At 40.8% G+C, this 16,046-nt stretch overlaps 1 protein-coding gene across 2 annotated transcripts; it reads left to right on the forward strand.

The window, feature by feature from the left end:
- Positions 1-1,599: 1,599 nt before the first annotated feature.
- On the forward strand, positions 1,600-15,476 carry LOC120029897 (transmembrane protein 106B-like). 2 transcript variants are annotated; one of them, XM_038975206.1, is made up of 8 exons: positions 1,600-1,726; positions 6,405-6,613; positions 7,609-7,669; positions 11,838-11,991; positions 13,933-14,073; positions 14,211-14,254; positions 14,494-14,547; positions 15,198-15,476. In XM_038975206.1, the coding sequence occupies exons 2-8, from the start codon at positions 6,427-6,429 to the stop codon at positions 15,322-15,324; spliced, it is 768 nt and encodes a 255-aa protein (XP_038831134.1). In that variant the 5' UTR covers positions 1,600-1,726; positions 6,405-6,426; the 3' UTR covers positions 15,325-15,476. The 2 variants fall into 2 exon arrangements, with proteins under 2 accessions (XP_038831134.1, XP_038831133.1); XM_038975205.1 differs by having other exon boundaries at positions 6,408-6,613.
- The last annotated feature ends 570 nt before the right edge of the window (positions 15,477-16,046 follow it).

The following is a 16,046-nucleotide window of genomic DNA, read 5'->3' on the forward strand; positions in this document are numbered from 1 at the left end:
CAAAAGTAAAAGTATAAATCATTTAAAATTCCTTATATTAAGCAAACCAGCCAGCACTATTTTCTTGTTAAAAAAAATAAATAAGAATTACAGATAGCCAGGGGCACACTCCAACACTCAGACAATTTTCAAACAAAGCATTTGTGTTTAGTGAATCTGCCAGATTCACTAGGGATGTTCTCTTGATAAGTGTGTGAATTTGACCATTTTCCTGTCCTGCTAAGCATTCAAAATGTAATGAGTACTTTAGGGTGACAGGGAACCGTATGGAGTAAAAAGTACATTATTTTCTTTAGAAATGTAGTGAAGTAAAAGTTGTCAAAAATATAAATAGTAAAGTGCAGATACCAAAAAAAATACTTAAGTAGTACTTTAAAGTATTTTTACTTAAGAACTTTACACTACTGTTGAATGGCACTGCTTTTAATGGATTTATTGTATGGGTTTCTGTACATTTTGTGTCTGATGACTTGTTGAACTTATAGGTTAACTTTAAGTAATGTGCACGGCACAAAATAGTTGAAATGCAAAGAACAGAGGGTAATTGTCATGCTTGATGGTATTTTATTATGTAAGCACAATTTTTCAGCTAAACCATCAATATGCATTAAGCTTTCGGTGTTAACTTTTAGTTCTGCTTTCTCAAAGTCTTTCAAGACATGTTTGTCCTGTTCACTACAGGCTATTATATTTCTTATAAATTAAACCTACTCATTGAGAAGACTATGCAGAGATTGAAATATGACAATTCCCTACAACTGAAATAAAGTATTCCCTTGTTTACCACAGCAAATCTACTGTGGCAATTTACCCATGTTGATGTTGGCTACTTACAATTTTATGTAAACCATGAATAACTTGTCTACATGATTACAAACACTCCAATGGTACCTATATTAGCATTTGTGTGCTTCATGTCCGCATCATTCATATGACTTCATTGAGCTAAACAATACATTTTAGATACAAGAAGATTTGGCCATGAAGTATGAAAATGCTAATATTGGTACCATTGACTGCATTGGATTTCTGCCACAAATGCAAATAAAGTTAGCGTTTGAAAGTGGCCAGGTTAACAAAACCAAAGCATGGATTGCTGCCATACCATGTCCATAGACTGCTTGCATGGTAAGGAAAGCAATATGGCATTTTTTTTATGGGTTAACTATCCCTTGGTTGCAATTGACCAAGACTTTTCTTTTTAAGTTCCTTTCTATAGCCTTCTGTAGCTGTGGTTAGGGGAATACATAAAGATGATATTGAAATGGCTTTACAACATGTTCTACCTTCTAAAAACGGGATGTGCATCGAATTGCTGGGCATTACATTGCCATTAAGGTATTACAAACTTGTTTGCTACTTAAAATAAGTTATACTCAGTGTTTTTAGAAATTGGACATTGGCCTACCGACTTCCATACATTGCTTTCCATATATTGCTTCGGGCCAAGTCTTAATCAAATTGTAGGCGCATATGATAAACATTGTTGTGGTTAATGCTTGTAATTTACCACCAAGTGGCAGCATACAACATTCGGAAACGACATCCTCCTGCCAAATGCCTCAAGTAGGAAGTGATTACTTCACTTCGTAAGTTTATATAAGCGATGTAGGAGAAGTGTCCAACATTCGTTAATCCTTGACTGGTATAAAACATGATAGGCTGAGAGTATTTACCTAATCAACAATTAGCAGTACTGAAAACCTGCAGGACATAATTTTATAAGGTAAGTGCTAAGAGGCAAAAGCATATCAACTTTCTACACTGTCAGCTGAACTAATGCATTGTAATTTTCCGTAGATTCAAATTGAAAACTATAAAATCAATGTTTTTAAAGTATAAATAATGTATAGGGCAGACATACCACCAGCAATGCTGCGCAAACTCGAACGTTGTAAAAAAAATTCTGGTCAACTTCCAGCGCATTAAAAAATATATATATTTTATTAAACTAGGCAAGTCAGTTAAAAACCTGGATTCGAACCAGGGTCTCTTGCACTAAGATGCAGTGCCTTACACCTCTGCGCCACTCAGGAGCCCCGAATTTACTGTGAACACAGCAGCTATACCAGATTCAGGTTACAGTTTCTAGAGTGGTCAAGTAGTCTACTGTGGCTATTTCATCATAATTTAGGTCTACCAGAATTGGCTACCATAAAAAACTATGGCGAAAATGCATCCCATAACATTTTAACATGGCAATAGCTGTTCTATCATTCCACCTAAAGTAGAGGTGAGATCAGGTGGAACCATTCTAGCCAATGAGGGCAGGTACGCTTGTGAACAACATGCACAGCTCTAATATACAATCAGTTTTTATAACATTAATATGGTGACAATGATCTAGGTTGTGTGTAGCGGTTATGATATGAAGGTTTGGTTTGGAAATATATTTTTTGCCAGATCACAGACAGCTGATGTTTTGTGGACTGAAGTCCACAAGCAAAGGGAAAAGGTGAGAAGGAGAGCACGTAGATGCGAAAAGTAATTATACAACAATCAAAGTGATCATGCTGTTTGTTTGTGGCTGCCATGAAAGTGAACGTTTGAGTCTGATCAGGGGTGTATTAATTCTGCCGATTCTGTTGATTTTTTTTCTTCTTAAATGGAAGCAAACGGAACAGGGATAAACATTTAACTAGGCAAGTCCATTAAGAACAAATTCTTATTTACAATGACAGCCAACGCTGGGCCAAATGTGTGCCGCCTTATGGGACTCCTAATCACAGCTGGTTGTGATACAGTCTGGATTCGAACCAGGTTGTCTGTAGTGACGCCTCTTAGCACAGAGATGCAGTGTCTTAGAACACTGCACCACTTGAATTTGTTCAACTGAAAGTCTCGTTTGTAACTGTTGGACTAATAATTACACACTAGATCAGCTAGATGCAGGCAAGAGTATGCAAGGTGGTATTGAATATGTCAATGTCTGTCACCTTGATTACTCAAATGTCTCTCAACCTGTGCACCTATGTTGTAAACTTTCATACATAGGCTGGGTTGTAGCAACCTCATGCTGGGTAGAGAAACTTTAGAGTATCATGTAGTAGCCTAAACCTATCGATGTTACATTGAGCTGGGTGAATGGAATATGAATGACAGTCATCCAATATCCTGTAATAGAAATAAGGCCTTGGTCAAAAAATTAATTAAATAAACATTGTCCTCCCTCAATCATAAACGGCACCGACTGCCACTGTGTGAATGGCATGTCTCAGTTGACTAGCTTTCGCAGAGAAGTTTTTCTCTCCCCACATCAGTAGAGAACGGGTCTTTATAAACAAACTGTGCACCACCTCTGTGGGGACTACAGTGTCATTGCATTTTGGTACACCAGAATTACATACTGCGTTTGCCTTGCAGCATTGCATTGCAGAGGCAGTTGCAGTGCGTTCGGTGCATTTTGGTACTCCAGAATTACATTCTGCGTTTGCCTTGCAGCATTGCGTTGCAGAGGCAGTTGCAGTGCGTTCGGTGTGGTGCAGACCTAGATTTTATCGAACGTATGCGTCAACCTGTATGCTGTAGACAGCTTAACAGAAATGGTAGCAGAGGGTGAATGTTGAATTTTTGTTGCACACATATCCAGATGATCACGAATATTCACCTTTTGCTACCATTTCTGTCAAACCTCTGCACATACTGTTTGATGCATTTGTTCGATAAATCCAACACATGCACCACACAGAGCGAGACAAACAGTGTTTTATGCTTCGAACACACCGACAGTGTCATTGCACAAAATAGTACGCAGCATCATCTGGATGTTTGCAACAAAAGTTCAACATTCACCTTCTGCTACCATTTCTGTCAAGTTGTCTATGCATACAGGTTGACGCATACGTTCGATAAAACCTAGGTATGCACTGCAACTGCCTCTGCAACGCAATGCTGTAAGGCAAACGCAGCGTTTCATTGGAAATTAATGTAATTCTGGGGTACCAAAATGCAAAAGCCCTGTCGGTGTGATCCAGGCGCAAAACTCATCAAATCTCGTTGGGCAGTGTAGCGTTTTGTTTGGGCTCATATCAGAGGAGAAAAATAACACATTTTGAAAAGCAGTGTGTTTTTCAAATCATGTCAATAAAGTAAATTCAATTGATTGAAGATGTCACAAAAAAACAAACTGCATCTTAAACGAACTTCTCATCAAGCACTTTCGCTAGATATCTGTTGGCTTTCTTGAGAAAAGCAACTAAGCTCACATAGGTTGCTCTCTTGAGAGAATTATTATCCTTGCTTAGCAAATGAGCAACATTATATAAAAGTAGATGGTGATGCTCAGCAGACTACAAAACAAGCGATGTTGTAGGCTAGACGTTGACTGGATAAAGTTTATGATAGCCATAACTGAGTCCATGGAGTTTTTTTTTAACTCACTGCTGAGTCAAGCGCAAAACTCGATATGGTGTATCAGGCAGTGTAGTGATCTCATCTGTGGTGAAAGCGCTGATAGGCGGGCAGACAGACCCTGTACCCTGCTAGCAGCTCTGATTGCTGTGACTGGTATGTTTAGTGATCTTCAGTGACAGCAGCTAATGGGCGGGACTACAGGAAAACCGGTTCTCCCATTGGACAATTTTGAAGAGGGCACCTTTTTGCCTTAAAAAAAAGTTATTTTCAGAATTGATCAAAGGGCAGTAGTGGTGCATGGGTAAAATCCCCAGGGAAGGCAAGGATAGCAACCTCTATCCAGTGAAGTCCACAAAGCATATTCCATTTACAGTAACAGAAAGTTACATGACCGACAGCATGGTCAAGCAAGTTCCTGTTTCAGACATTCGGACCACTAAACAACTGTGGATTCAGAACCACAGAGGGTAACCGCAAGTCGCAAAGAAAACAGGAGCTGCCTCCACTACTCCAGCACCATTTCAACTTCAACATTTCAACGTCATCAAATCACCTCTGCTTAGTCTAATACAGTGACAACTAAAAGATACCAAAACAATTTAGTCCAATCAACGTAAGCTAAATATGATGGCTGTACAAGGTACTGATTTATGTGTGTGTGTTTGTGCAAGTAGAAAAACATGTTGACTCACTACTTGTAGAGAAGCGCCAATGCCATCCTCCTCTCTTTCACGCTGACGAAACAGTCTATCCCCCTGTCATACAGTAGTTTTTGTTGTCCAAGGCTACCTGGCTAAAATGCTTGCTCTCAAGCCTAACCCATTCACGGGTAACATTAGCTAGTTAACATTAGCCTTCTACATGTAGCTAGCTACATATTGAACTTCCATCCTCTCAGGCCAGGGGCACAACAATGTATGAATTAATGGTTGGATCAGAATCACCTTTATAATTATTGGCCAGTATGGAGAATTAAGTAAAACCACAAGTCCAAATTCCTATCTCCAACCATGGCTGATTTAGAAAAGGGACAATTTTAGATAGCTGGCTAGCTAGCCACCGGAGGGAAACAATGCCACGAGATGCAACAATTCAAGTTTTTCTGTCAATGACGTATGCTCTCAATGGGATTTGATAGGATTGATGCCAAATCCAAGCTGGCTTCCTTTGGCACTTTTTTTGTGTGCACCAGGACCATTCACAGCTCAAAGCTGGATGGCTAATTTTGTATACTTTTTTTGTCAAGGGAGGCCAGATGCTCACTGGCTTCCTTTGCATTCAATGCTACGGGCTGCAACAATGTCATACTTGTTTGGACCAGACAGCATCAGATAGATGGCCTACACGTAGAGAGACAGAGGGGCGCTGTTTTACTCGCTCAAATGCTTTCTCCTGTGAGATACATTCAGCCTCTTGCGGAATAAAGGAACATTATGAAACACCAAAAGACGAAAGATACATTTTTGGGGGGAGCCTGGCATCCCTTGGCATCCATGAATACACGCCACTATCAAAGGGCCATTCTAAATTCATAAACGGGTCAAATCTGACCCAAGGGCCGCCAGTTGAATAGCCGGGGCCTACATCGTAGCAATATTGTGGCCCCCAAAAACATATTCCTCTCAACATCTCACCTTGACAAAACTTCTCTAACCCAGTAGCAGTCGATCATAGGTCTGCAATCAGTCAGAGATAATATACAGTGATGCTAACCGTCTTGTCTTTACAGCAATGTTGAGGACTTGGGCCTCCTATGTCTTTGTCTCCGCCTATGTCTCTAGATTTAATTCAGGACAATTATTTTATAGAGGCAGGTTGAAGGTTTATGGTGCACTTTACGGTGTGAGGGCAACTCAACATTATTTCAGGTTTCACAAAGAGCACCAACGGAGTCACCAAGGTGCTTATAGATGGAGTTATACCGAACTAGACAATATCAAGCATACTTGTTCGTGTGAGAAAAGTGAGGGAATGCATGGCTGATCTTCAAGAGGGAAATTCCACCTTGTAAGAGCAGAGTGGGGTGGGGGTTGTGTTTGCATTTCTCCCAGCAGATCGGATGGTGTTTCGACTATGGTCCCTTTAGAACACTCCAGTGGCTCCAATGATGATACAGAGGCCATCATGCCTCAGGAACAAGAACCGGAGAAGAGAAGACTTCAGTCCCACCCCCAAATATATGGAGCCATCACCGGAGACAGTACAGGCAGCCTAGGAGATACCTGCCCGACTTGTTGGGGAGTAGGGCGTATTCCAAGAGGTAGGTGGTCCACTTCAGCCAGACTAACTACTTAGTTGTGCCTGGGATTTACTTACATGTTGATGTTGGGATTATTTTCATGTTGTTATTCAAGATTTGTATTTAATAACCTACATTTGTTTTAAGAGAAGTGAGAGTCACTTTCAGTTCTCAAATTGCTGTTGTGTCCTGTGTAGCAAGGCTGACATGCCACTCCCAACTACTGCTGTAAACACATTTTCTATTCACATACTGTACATCTGTCTTTACACTTAATTCACATATATATATACTATATATTTATATTGCGGACTGGTCTGTAAGCTAATTTGCTGCAGTTCTTTCAATTTTGCCATGGGGTTTTGTACTGTGTATTTAAATACTGTATTTTCGACATACAGTAGCTCATTCTAATATTTCTACTACTGCACATTGCATTTTAGTTACACTGTTTATACACACCACATATTTATTTATATACTGTATTTTTGACATAGCTCACTATACTATACAGTATCTACTGCTGTACATCTAATTCTTAGTATATCTTGTGTCAATTAATCTGGTGTACTGTATATACGTATAGATTGCATTTGGATTACTGTTACAGTGCTATTTGGGATGTTGTTTGGTTCTGACATTTCTTTATTTATATTTTGTGTTATTTGTGTACTTCTTTGATATTTTACTGCATTGTTAGGAGCTAGTAACTTAAGCATTTCGCTGCACCCGCTATAACATCTGCAAAGCTGTGTACGCGACCAATAAACTTGGATTGGATTTGAATACAGCAGTATGTCTAACTGTGAATTCATAACTCACCTTCCTGTTCTCTGTATAGGACGTGATCAGCGTGTGGCAGTCATAACCCACATTTGTTTCAAAAGAAGGGAGAGTCACTTTCATTTCTCTGTGAAATGAAATCAAAATGCTGTTCTGTTCTGTGCAGCAAGGCTGACATGCCAATACAGCAGTATCTCTAACTGTGAAATAATAACTTGTTCTTCTCTGTATAGGACATGATCAGCTAGTGGCAGTCATCCCATGTTCAGACATAAGACTGAGGCCCAGCCGGACGTAAGTGTGTGTGTCTGTTTTTGAGTGTCTAATTGTGTGCGTGTTTGTGTGCGCGTGCATAACTGTGTGTTGAACACCTCCCTCTGCAACTGGATCCTGGAGTTCCTGACGGGCCTCCCCTAGGTGGTGAGGGTAGGCAACAGCACCTCCACCACCACGCTGACCCTCAACACGGGGGCCCCTCATGGGTGTGCGCTTAGTCCCCTCCTGTACTCCCTGTTAAACCACGACTGCGTGGCCATGCACGACACCAACACCATCATCAAGTTTGCTGAAGACGCAACGTTGGTAGGCCTGATCACCGACGGCGATGAAAAAGCCTACAGGGAGAAGGTCAGAGAGGACAACAACTTCTCCCTCAATGTCAGTAAGACCAAAGAGCTGATCGTGGACTACAGTAAACAGGGGGGTGAGCACTCCCACATCCACAATGACAGACCTGTAGTGGAGCGGGTCGAGAGCTTCAAGTTCCTCGGTGTCCACATGATTAAGGACTTAACATTGTCCACACACACAGTCGTGAAGAATGCATGACGGGCCTTCCTCTGACACTGCCTGATATAGATTTTTCGGGCCTTCCTCTGACACTGCCTGACGTATAGGTCCTGGATGGCAGGGAGCTCGGCCCCAGTGATGTAGCGTCCGGCAAATGGTACTGGAGCACCAGGCTCCGAGACAGCTTCTATCCCCAAGCCATAAGACTGCTAAATAGTTAATCAAATGGTTACCCAGACTATCTGTATTGAGTTTGACCTTATTTTCCACTGACCCTATGCACACTCACAAGACTCTACCCTCACACTACACTGACACTCTCACAAAAAAAAAAAAAAACACACACACATACAGACACACACCTAACGCGTACTGACGCCACACACACATACACACCAGTGGAACAGAGTCAAACATGTTGTTTCCATATGTTTGATACCATTCCATTTATTCCCTTCCAGCCATTACAATGAGCCCGACCATCTGTAGCTCTTCCCACCAGCCTCCTCTGAGACACACAGACTTTCACAATCATCATACGTCGCTGCTACTCTGTTCCTTTTTTAATCTTATTATTAGATTTTCTGCTTTTACGTACATATCTATCTCAATTATCTCGCACCCCTGCAAATTGATATGGTAGTGTTACTCCCTGTATATAAACCATTTTTCCTCGTGTTATTCTTTTTATCATCTTTTAACTCGGCATTGTTACTAACGGGCTCGTAAGTAAGCATTTTATTCGGCTCATGTGACGAATAAAATTAGATTTGATTCGATTTTTGAGCTTTACCCATACGAAACAGTGTACAGCAAGATTCTTGGTGTGTTTAATCAGCATATTGTGTTACGCTTCATGGTTATTAAAGGTCACAAATAGGGTTGCAAAGGGTCGGAAACTTTCCGGAAAAGACACCTTATCGATAGCAATGGCTCATGGTCCTCCTGGAACCAGAAGTTCTTTTGACTCAATGGAGGAACATTGTCAGAGAAATGCTGATGAATGTTTTGCTCGAGCTGTGTATGCAACTGGTTCACCTCTGATGCTCACAGGAAATGTGTATTGGAAGAGATTTCAATAGCCCAGCATACACCCCTCCACCAGACATGCTTTATCTACTCATTTGCTGGATGCAGAGTTCAACAGAATTCAAGTGAAGGTCAAGCAAATCATAGAGAAAGCAGACTGTATTGCTATCATCTCTGATGGGTGTTTGAATGTTTGTGGGCAAGGAATAATTAACTACATCATCTCCACCCCTCAACCAGTATTCTACAAGAGCACAGACACAAGGGACAATGGACACACCAGTCTCTACATTGCAGATGAGCTGAAGGCAGTCATCAATGACCTTGGACCACAGAAGGTATTTGCACTGGTGACAGACAATGCTGCGAACATAAAGGCTGCTTGGTCAAAAGTGGAGGAGTCCTACCCTCACATCACACCCATTGACTGTGCTGCTCATGCATTTAATCTGCTCCTTGAGGACATCATGGCACTGAAAACAATGGATACACTCTACAAGAGAGCCAAGGAAATGGTTAGGTATGTGAAGGGTCATCAAGTTATAGCAGCAATCTACCTCACCAAGCAAAATGAGAAGAATAAGAGCACCACATTGAAGCTGCCCAGCAACACCCGTTGGGGTGGTGTTGTCATCATGTTTGACAGTCTCCTGGAGGGGAAGGAGTCTCTCCAAGAAATGGCCATATCACAGTCTTACGATATGGACAGCCCCATCAAGAGGATCCTCATGTTTGACGTATTTTGGGAGAGAGTGGTAAGCTTCCTGAAACTCCTGATACATAGCAGTAGCCATTGCACGGATTGAGGGAGACAATGCCATCCTGTCTGATGTTCAGACTGCTTGCTGATCTAAGAGAAGAAATCCGTACTACCCTGCCCACTTCACTGTTGCTTCAAGCAGAGGAAACTGCAGTTCTGAAACACATCAAGCCCATACACGCCGCAGCGTACATGTTGGACCCCAAGTATGCTGGCAAGAGCATCCTGTCTGGTGCAGAGATCAAATCTAATTTTATTTGTCACATACACATGGTTAGCAGATGTTAATGCGAGTGTAGCGAAATGCTTGTGCTTCTAGTTCTGACAATGCAGTAATAACCAACGAGTAATCTAACCTAACAATTTCACAACAACTACCTTATACACACAAGTGTAAAGGGATGAAGAATATGTACATAAAAAGTTATGAATGAGTGATGGTACAGAACGGCATAGGCAAGGCCTATGGTGTCATCACTACCGTGTCTCGCCACCTTGGCCTGGATGAGGGCAAGATTCTGGGCAGTCTGGCGAAGTACACTTCAAAGCAAGGGCTTTGGGATGGAGATGCAATATGGCAGTTGTGCCAACATATCTCATCAACCACCTGGTGGAAGGGACTTTGTGGGTTTGAGGCTCTTTCCCTTGTTGCCTCCATCATCCTCCAAATCCCACCAACATCAGCCGCCTCAGAGTGCAACTGGTCCTTGTTTGGGAACACACACACCAAAGCACGCAACAGGCTGACCAATACAAGGGTTGAAAAATTGGTGGCCATCCAGGCAAATTTGAGGCTTTTTGAGTCTGACAAAGAGCTATCCTCAACAAGGTTGGAAAGTGACAGTGAAGGATGAGGCCTCAGAGTCTGATGTTCAAGAGGTGGAGAAGACATGGAAGCCTGAGAGGAAGACAACCAAAGCTTTAGTTTCTAGACTATCACTTTACAGATGTATGTTGAAAACATTTTTGGGAGATGCGATGGATCATTGGGGATCATTCAATATTCCCTTTCTTTTGTTGTTCAGTGAAATCCTCCCATGTGAAGAGCCAATTCATTTAATTAAAGTTCAATTCGTAACTAAATAGTTTTTTTTTTCTATTGGAAGGATTTAATCATTTGCAATTATGTCTACTTATGATAAGGTAAAAGGTTTATGTTTCTGTCTCCATATGATATGGTAGATATATCCAATGCAAAAAAACATCTATATTTAAATGGTATTAATATTAATTTGCATATATTTTCGTTAATTCTCATATATTCCCGTTAATTCACATGGAAAGTTTCCACTTTTGAATATTCCCCAAAATGTGCAAACCTAGTCACGAACAGTCAAAATCACGTTTTTTCATGAAATTGGATGATATTTGGATGAAACCAGCTCAAAGTACAGCATGATGACAAAAGTATGAAAAATGACTGTTGCTTTACATTGATAAAGTTTGATAATAAAGTTACTGGTCCTCTCCCCCTGTGTCAAACACTTGGATTCAGGAGGCATCATAAGAGACACGCCAAACGGGAGATGTATCAACAACAAAAAATGACATCATTCATGCACTTTCAATGTTGCTCGAGTTGCTTTATGTATCACCATATTTGCTTGAGATGATTTGACTGCAACACTGCTCACTGCATCCAAGTTGCTCAACATAGGTGTTTCAAAGGGCTGTCAGTCAAGGCAAGCTCATGAATATAAGCTTCCCGCCCACTCACCCTACCTTTTCAAACTTCCTGGTAGTTAACCATTACTTTTTGTAAAATATTTAGCATTTCTATCCAAAAACAAATATTAACGTTATATTTTAGTCATTCAAAAGGCTATTTTACATGGGAATCATGAAGTTTGTTCGGGACCTTTAACTGCATTCTTCTTTTCCAAGGAAACTCTATGTGTGTATATCGGTGGTGGTGTGTCTCCTGATCTGCTGTCTGATCCTCTTCTTCCTCTTCCCACGGAGTATCTCACTGTCCCTTGTCACCGTCAAATCAGTGATGGTCTTCTTCACCCCGCATACAGTTGAAATGCAAATCGCGGTAAATACGAGATATATGCGTGCCGAACTCCCATATACAGTTGAAGTCGGAAGTTTACATACACCTTAGCCAAATACATTTAAACTCCGTTTTTCCACAATTCCTGACATTTAATCCTAGTAAAAATCTGTTAGGGTCACCACTTTATTTTAAGAATGTGAAATGTCAGAATAATAGTAGAGAGAATGATTTATTTCAGCTTTTATTTCTTTCATCACATTCCCAGTGGGTCAGAAGTTTACATACACTCAATTAGTATTTGGGAGCATTGCCTTTAAATTGTTTAACTTGGGTCAAATGTTTCAGGTAGCCTTCCACAAGCTTCCCACAATAACTTGGGTGAATTTTGGCCCATTTCTCTTGACAGAGCTGTCAGGTTTGTAGGCCTCCTTGCTAGCACACGCTTTTTCAGTTCTGCCCCCCAAAAATCTATAGGTTTGAGGTCAGGGCTTTGTGATGGCCACTCCAATACCTTGACTTTGTTGTCCATAAGCCATTTTGCCACAACTTTGGAAGTATGCTTGGGGTCATTGTCCATTTGGAAGACCCATTTGTGACCAAGCTTTAACTTCCTGACTGATGTCTTGAGATGTTGCTTCAATATATCCACATAATTTTCCTTCCTCATGATGCCAGAAATCAGCCAAGACCTCAGAAAACAAATTGTAGACCACCACACATCTGGTTCAGCCTTGGAAGCAATTTCCAAACGCCTGAAGGTACCATGTTCATCTGTACAAACAAAAGTACGCAAGTATAAACACCATGGGACCATGCAGCCGTCTTACCGCTCAGGAAGGAGACACGTTCTGTCTCCTCGAGATGAACGTACTTTGGTGCGAAAAGTGCAAATCAATCCCAGAACAACAGCAAAGGACCTTGTGAAGATGCTGGAGGAAACAGGTACAAAAGTATCTATATCCACAGTGAAACGAGTCCTATATTGACATAACCTGAAAGGCCGCTTAGCAAGGAAGAAGCCACTGCTCCAAAACCGCCATAAAAAAGCCAGACTACGGTTTGCAACTGCACATGGGGACAAAGTTCGTACTTTTTGGAGAAATGTCCTCTGGTCTGATGAAACAAAAACAGAACTGTTTGGCCATAACGACCATTGTTATGTTTGGAGGAAAAAGGGGAATGCTTGCAAGCCGAAGAACAGCATCCCAACCGTGAAGCACGGGGGTGGCAGCATCATGTTGTGGGAGTGCTTTGCTGCAGGAGGGACTGGTGCACTTCACAAAATAGATGTCTTTAATGTAGGAAAATGATGTGGATATATTGAAGCAACATCTCAAGACATCAGTCAGGAAGTTAAAGCTTGGTCGCAAATGCGGCTTCCAAATGGACAATGACCCCAAGCATACTTCCAAAGTTGTGGCAAAATGGCTTATGAACAACAAACTCAAGGTATTGGAGTGGCCATCACAAAGCCTTGACCTCAATTCTATAGAAAATATGTTGGCAGAACTGAAAAAGCGTGTGCGAGCAAGGAGGCCTACAAACCTGACAGCTCTGTCAAGAGAAATGGGCCAAAATTCACCCAAGTTATTGTGGGAAGCTTGTGGAAGGCTACCTGAAACATTTGACCCAAGTTAAACATAAAGGCAATGCTCCCAAATACTAATTGAGTGTATGTAAACTTCTGACCCACTGGGAATGTGATGAAAGAAATAAAAGTTGAAATAAATCATTCTCTCTACTATTATTCTGACATTTCACATTCTTAAAATGAAGTGGGGATCCTAACTGACCTAAGACAGAGATTTTTTACTAGGATTAAATGTCAGGAATTGTGAAAAACTGAGTTTTTAAATGTATTTGGCTAAGGTGTATATAAACTTCCGACTTCAACTATATATATCATAGACAATAGGTGATCACTCATTGTTTGGTTTATTATGAGGACAGTGTGACCAAACTATGTTTTTCCTCCTCCAGAATGTCTTTAACGTCACCAATGAGAACTTTGCGGACATTCAATTCTTGGAATTTGATATACAAGTGCTGATTGCTGAAACAGTGGTGGGCAGGATCAAGATATCTAATATGACCGCGGTCAAATCACGTTCAGAGAAAGCGGTGAGTTTGATGTTGTTTCATATAAATCAATTACACAATTGTAATACTGTGTAATGCAAAGAGACTTTGTTTATGGTCCCGTATGAAACCGTTGGACCTTAATTCCCAGTCAAATTAAGTTTTCCGATCTCCTACAGTATACTGTTGTCATACCCATAACAATTGAGGACGCAGGCCTGAAGTAAGCATGACATTTATCATTTATATGTTCAATATCATTACCATCATCACTGCTTCTAAAATAGGAAGGAAATACAGTGTTATCTGCATATGTGTACATTACAGTATGAACTCTTGGATAGGACCTACAGTATGAATTAAAGTTACAGTACGCTCTTAGTTTTGCTTTCAAAATATATTATTTTCCTTATGTGATAAATGTGTCGGCTGATAAATGTCTTTATAACTCCTCTGTTTCAGTAATTACTGCAAGTCAAACACCATAAGGATTCACACCTTGTTCTTGCATTTGCAGTGAGTTTCACACTCTATTCTAAGATATGTTAAAGAGGCCAACCACAAACACATATGTCACACCACAAACACTTCAAGGCACTTAAGCCTCTCTGACCTCCAGGCTGTAGTATGTCAATTGACTTCCCATTGTAACATATCTTGTTTGGAACCACTCAAACACACAGATCTTATGCTTCTAAGAATGGTGTACATGGTAGTTTTGCTGACGATTCTTGTTGTCAGTGATCTTGAAGACCTTTGGCCAAGACAAAATCTAGACCAAAACAGAATTTTGCTTTTCAAGACCAAGCACTACTATTACTGGAGCCAAAATAGGAACGTTTTAGCTTTTTCAAAACGTGGATGAATTTCCCCTTTCAAGCCACGTTCAAAAATCTCACACATTTGTTTCATGTCCATTTGAGATGAATCAGGCCTTAAAACTAGTAACAGTGTAACTATAGTATTTGCTTTTAGGTCATAAACCAACCCAATTTAAAGTTGATGGCTTTTTTTATAATGGGAAAAAGGTAGTCAGGAACAACAGAAAAACAAACCTTTGAACTTGATCATTCTATAAAAGGGACATTTTGAAACACGAGAACTGTGCACTTCCGGAGGAAGATTTCAAAATGTCTGCCTTGATATCCCTTTTTTGTCTTCCACAGATTGACAATGAACATTTCCTACTTGGCTCACTCGGAGCAGCTGTCCGAAGACACCTTTGAGTACATTGACTGTGGAGCCAACACCACCATCCCCCACCCTATCAGGCAAATTCTTTTTGAAAGATGAAAGCCTGTCAATGAGGGATCCCCAAAGTGAAAATGTTTATTATAAACAAGATAGACTCAAGGGAATCTTCCATTCTATCTTATGTCCAGCGGTCATAAAAAGTATATTGATACGTTTTTCGTTGTCAAAGGGAAATATATACATATAGTAGACTTATAGTATTGTCCTATTCTTCTGAGGTAGTTTTTTGAACGATTTATGAACTGTGAAAGTACATGTTGTAGTGTTTTGTTGGTTGTTTTAACATACTTGTAGGGATTTAAAACATACACTGAGTGTACAAACCATTAGGAACACCTTCCTAATATTGACTTGCACCCCCCTTTTCCCTCAGAACAGCCTCAATTTGTCGGGGCATGGACTCTACAAGGTGTCGGCCCATGTTGACTCCAGTGCTTCCCACAGTTGTGTCAAGATGGCTGGTTGTCCTTTGTGTGGTGGACCATTCGTGATACACACGGGAAACTGTTGAGCGTGAAACCCAGAAGCGTTGCAGTTCTTGACACACTCAAACTGGTGCTCCTGGCCCCTAGTACCATACCCCGTTCAAAGGCACTTAAAATGTGTCTTTCCCATTCACGCTCTGAAAGGCACACATACTCAATCCATGTCTCAGTTGTCTCAAAGCTTAATAATCCTTATTTAACCTGTCTCCTCCCCTTCATCTACACTGATTGAAGTGGATTTAACAAGTGGCATCAATAAAGGATCAGAGCTTTCAC

The sequence above is a fragment of the Salvelinus namaycush genome, chromosome 35, assembly GCF_016432855.1.
Source record: "Salvelinus namaycush isolate Seneca chromosome 35, SaNama_1.0, whole genome shotgun sequence".
NCBI lineage: Eukaryota > Metazoa > Chordata > Actinopteri > Salmoniformes > Salmonidae > Salvelinus > Salvelinus namaycush.

Coding starts and splice junctions, on each gene's coding strand:
- LOC120029897 (XM_038975206.1), top strand. CDS start 6,427: ATGGTCCCTTTAGAACACTCCAGTGGCTCCAATGATGATACAGAGGCC. Junction 6,614..7,608: donor AGTAGGGCGTATTCCAAGAG/GTAGGTGGTCCA, acceptor TTCTCTGTATAG/GACATGATCAGCTAGTGGCA. Junction 7,670..11,837: donor AGACTGAGGCCCAGCCGGAC/GTAAGTGTGTGT, acceptor TTCTTTTCCAAG/GAAACTCTATGTGTGTATAT.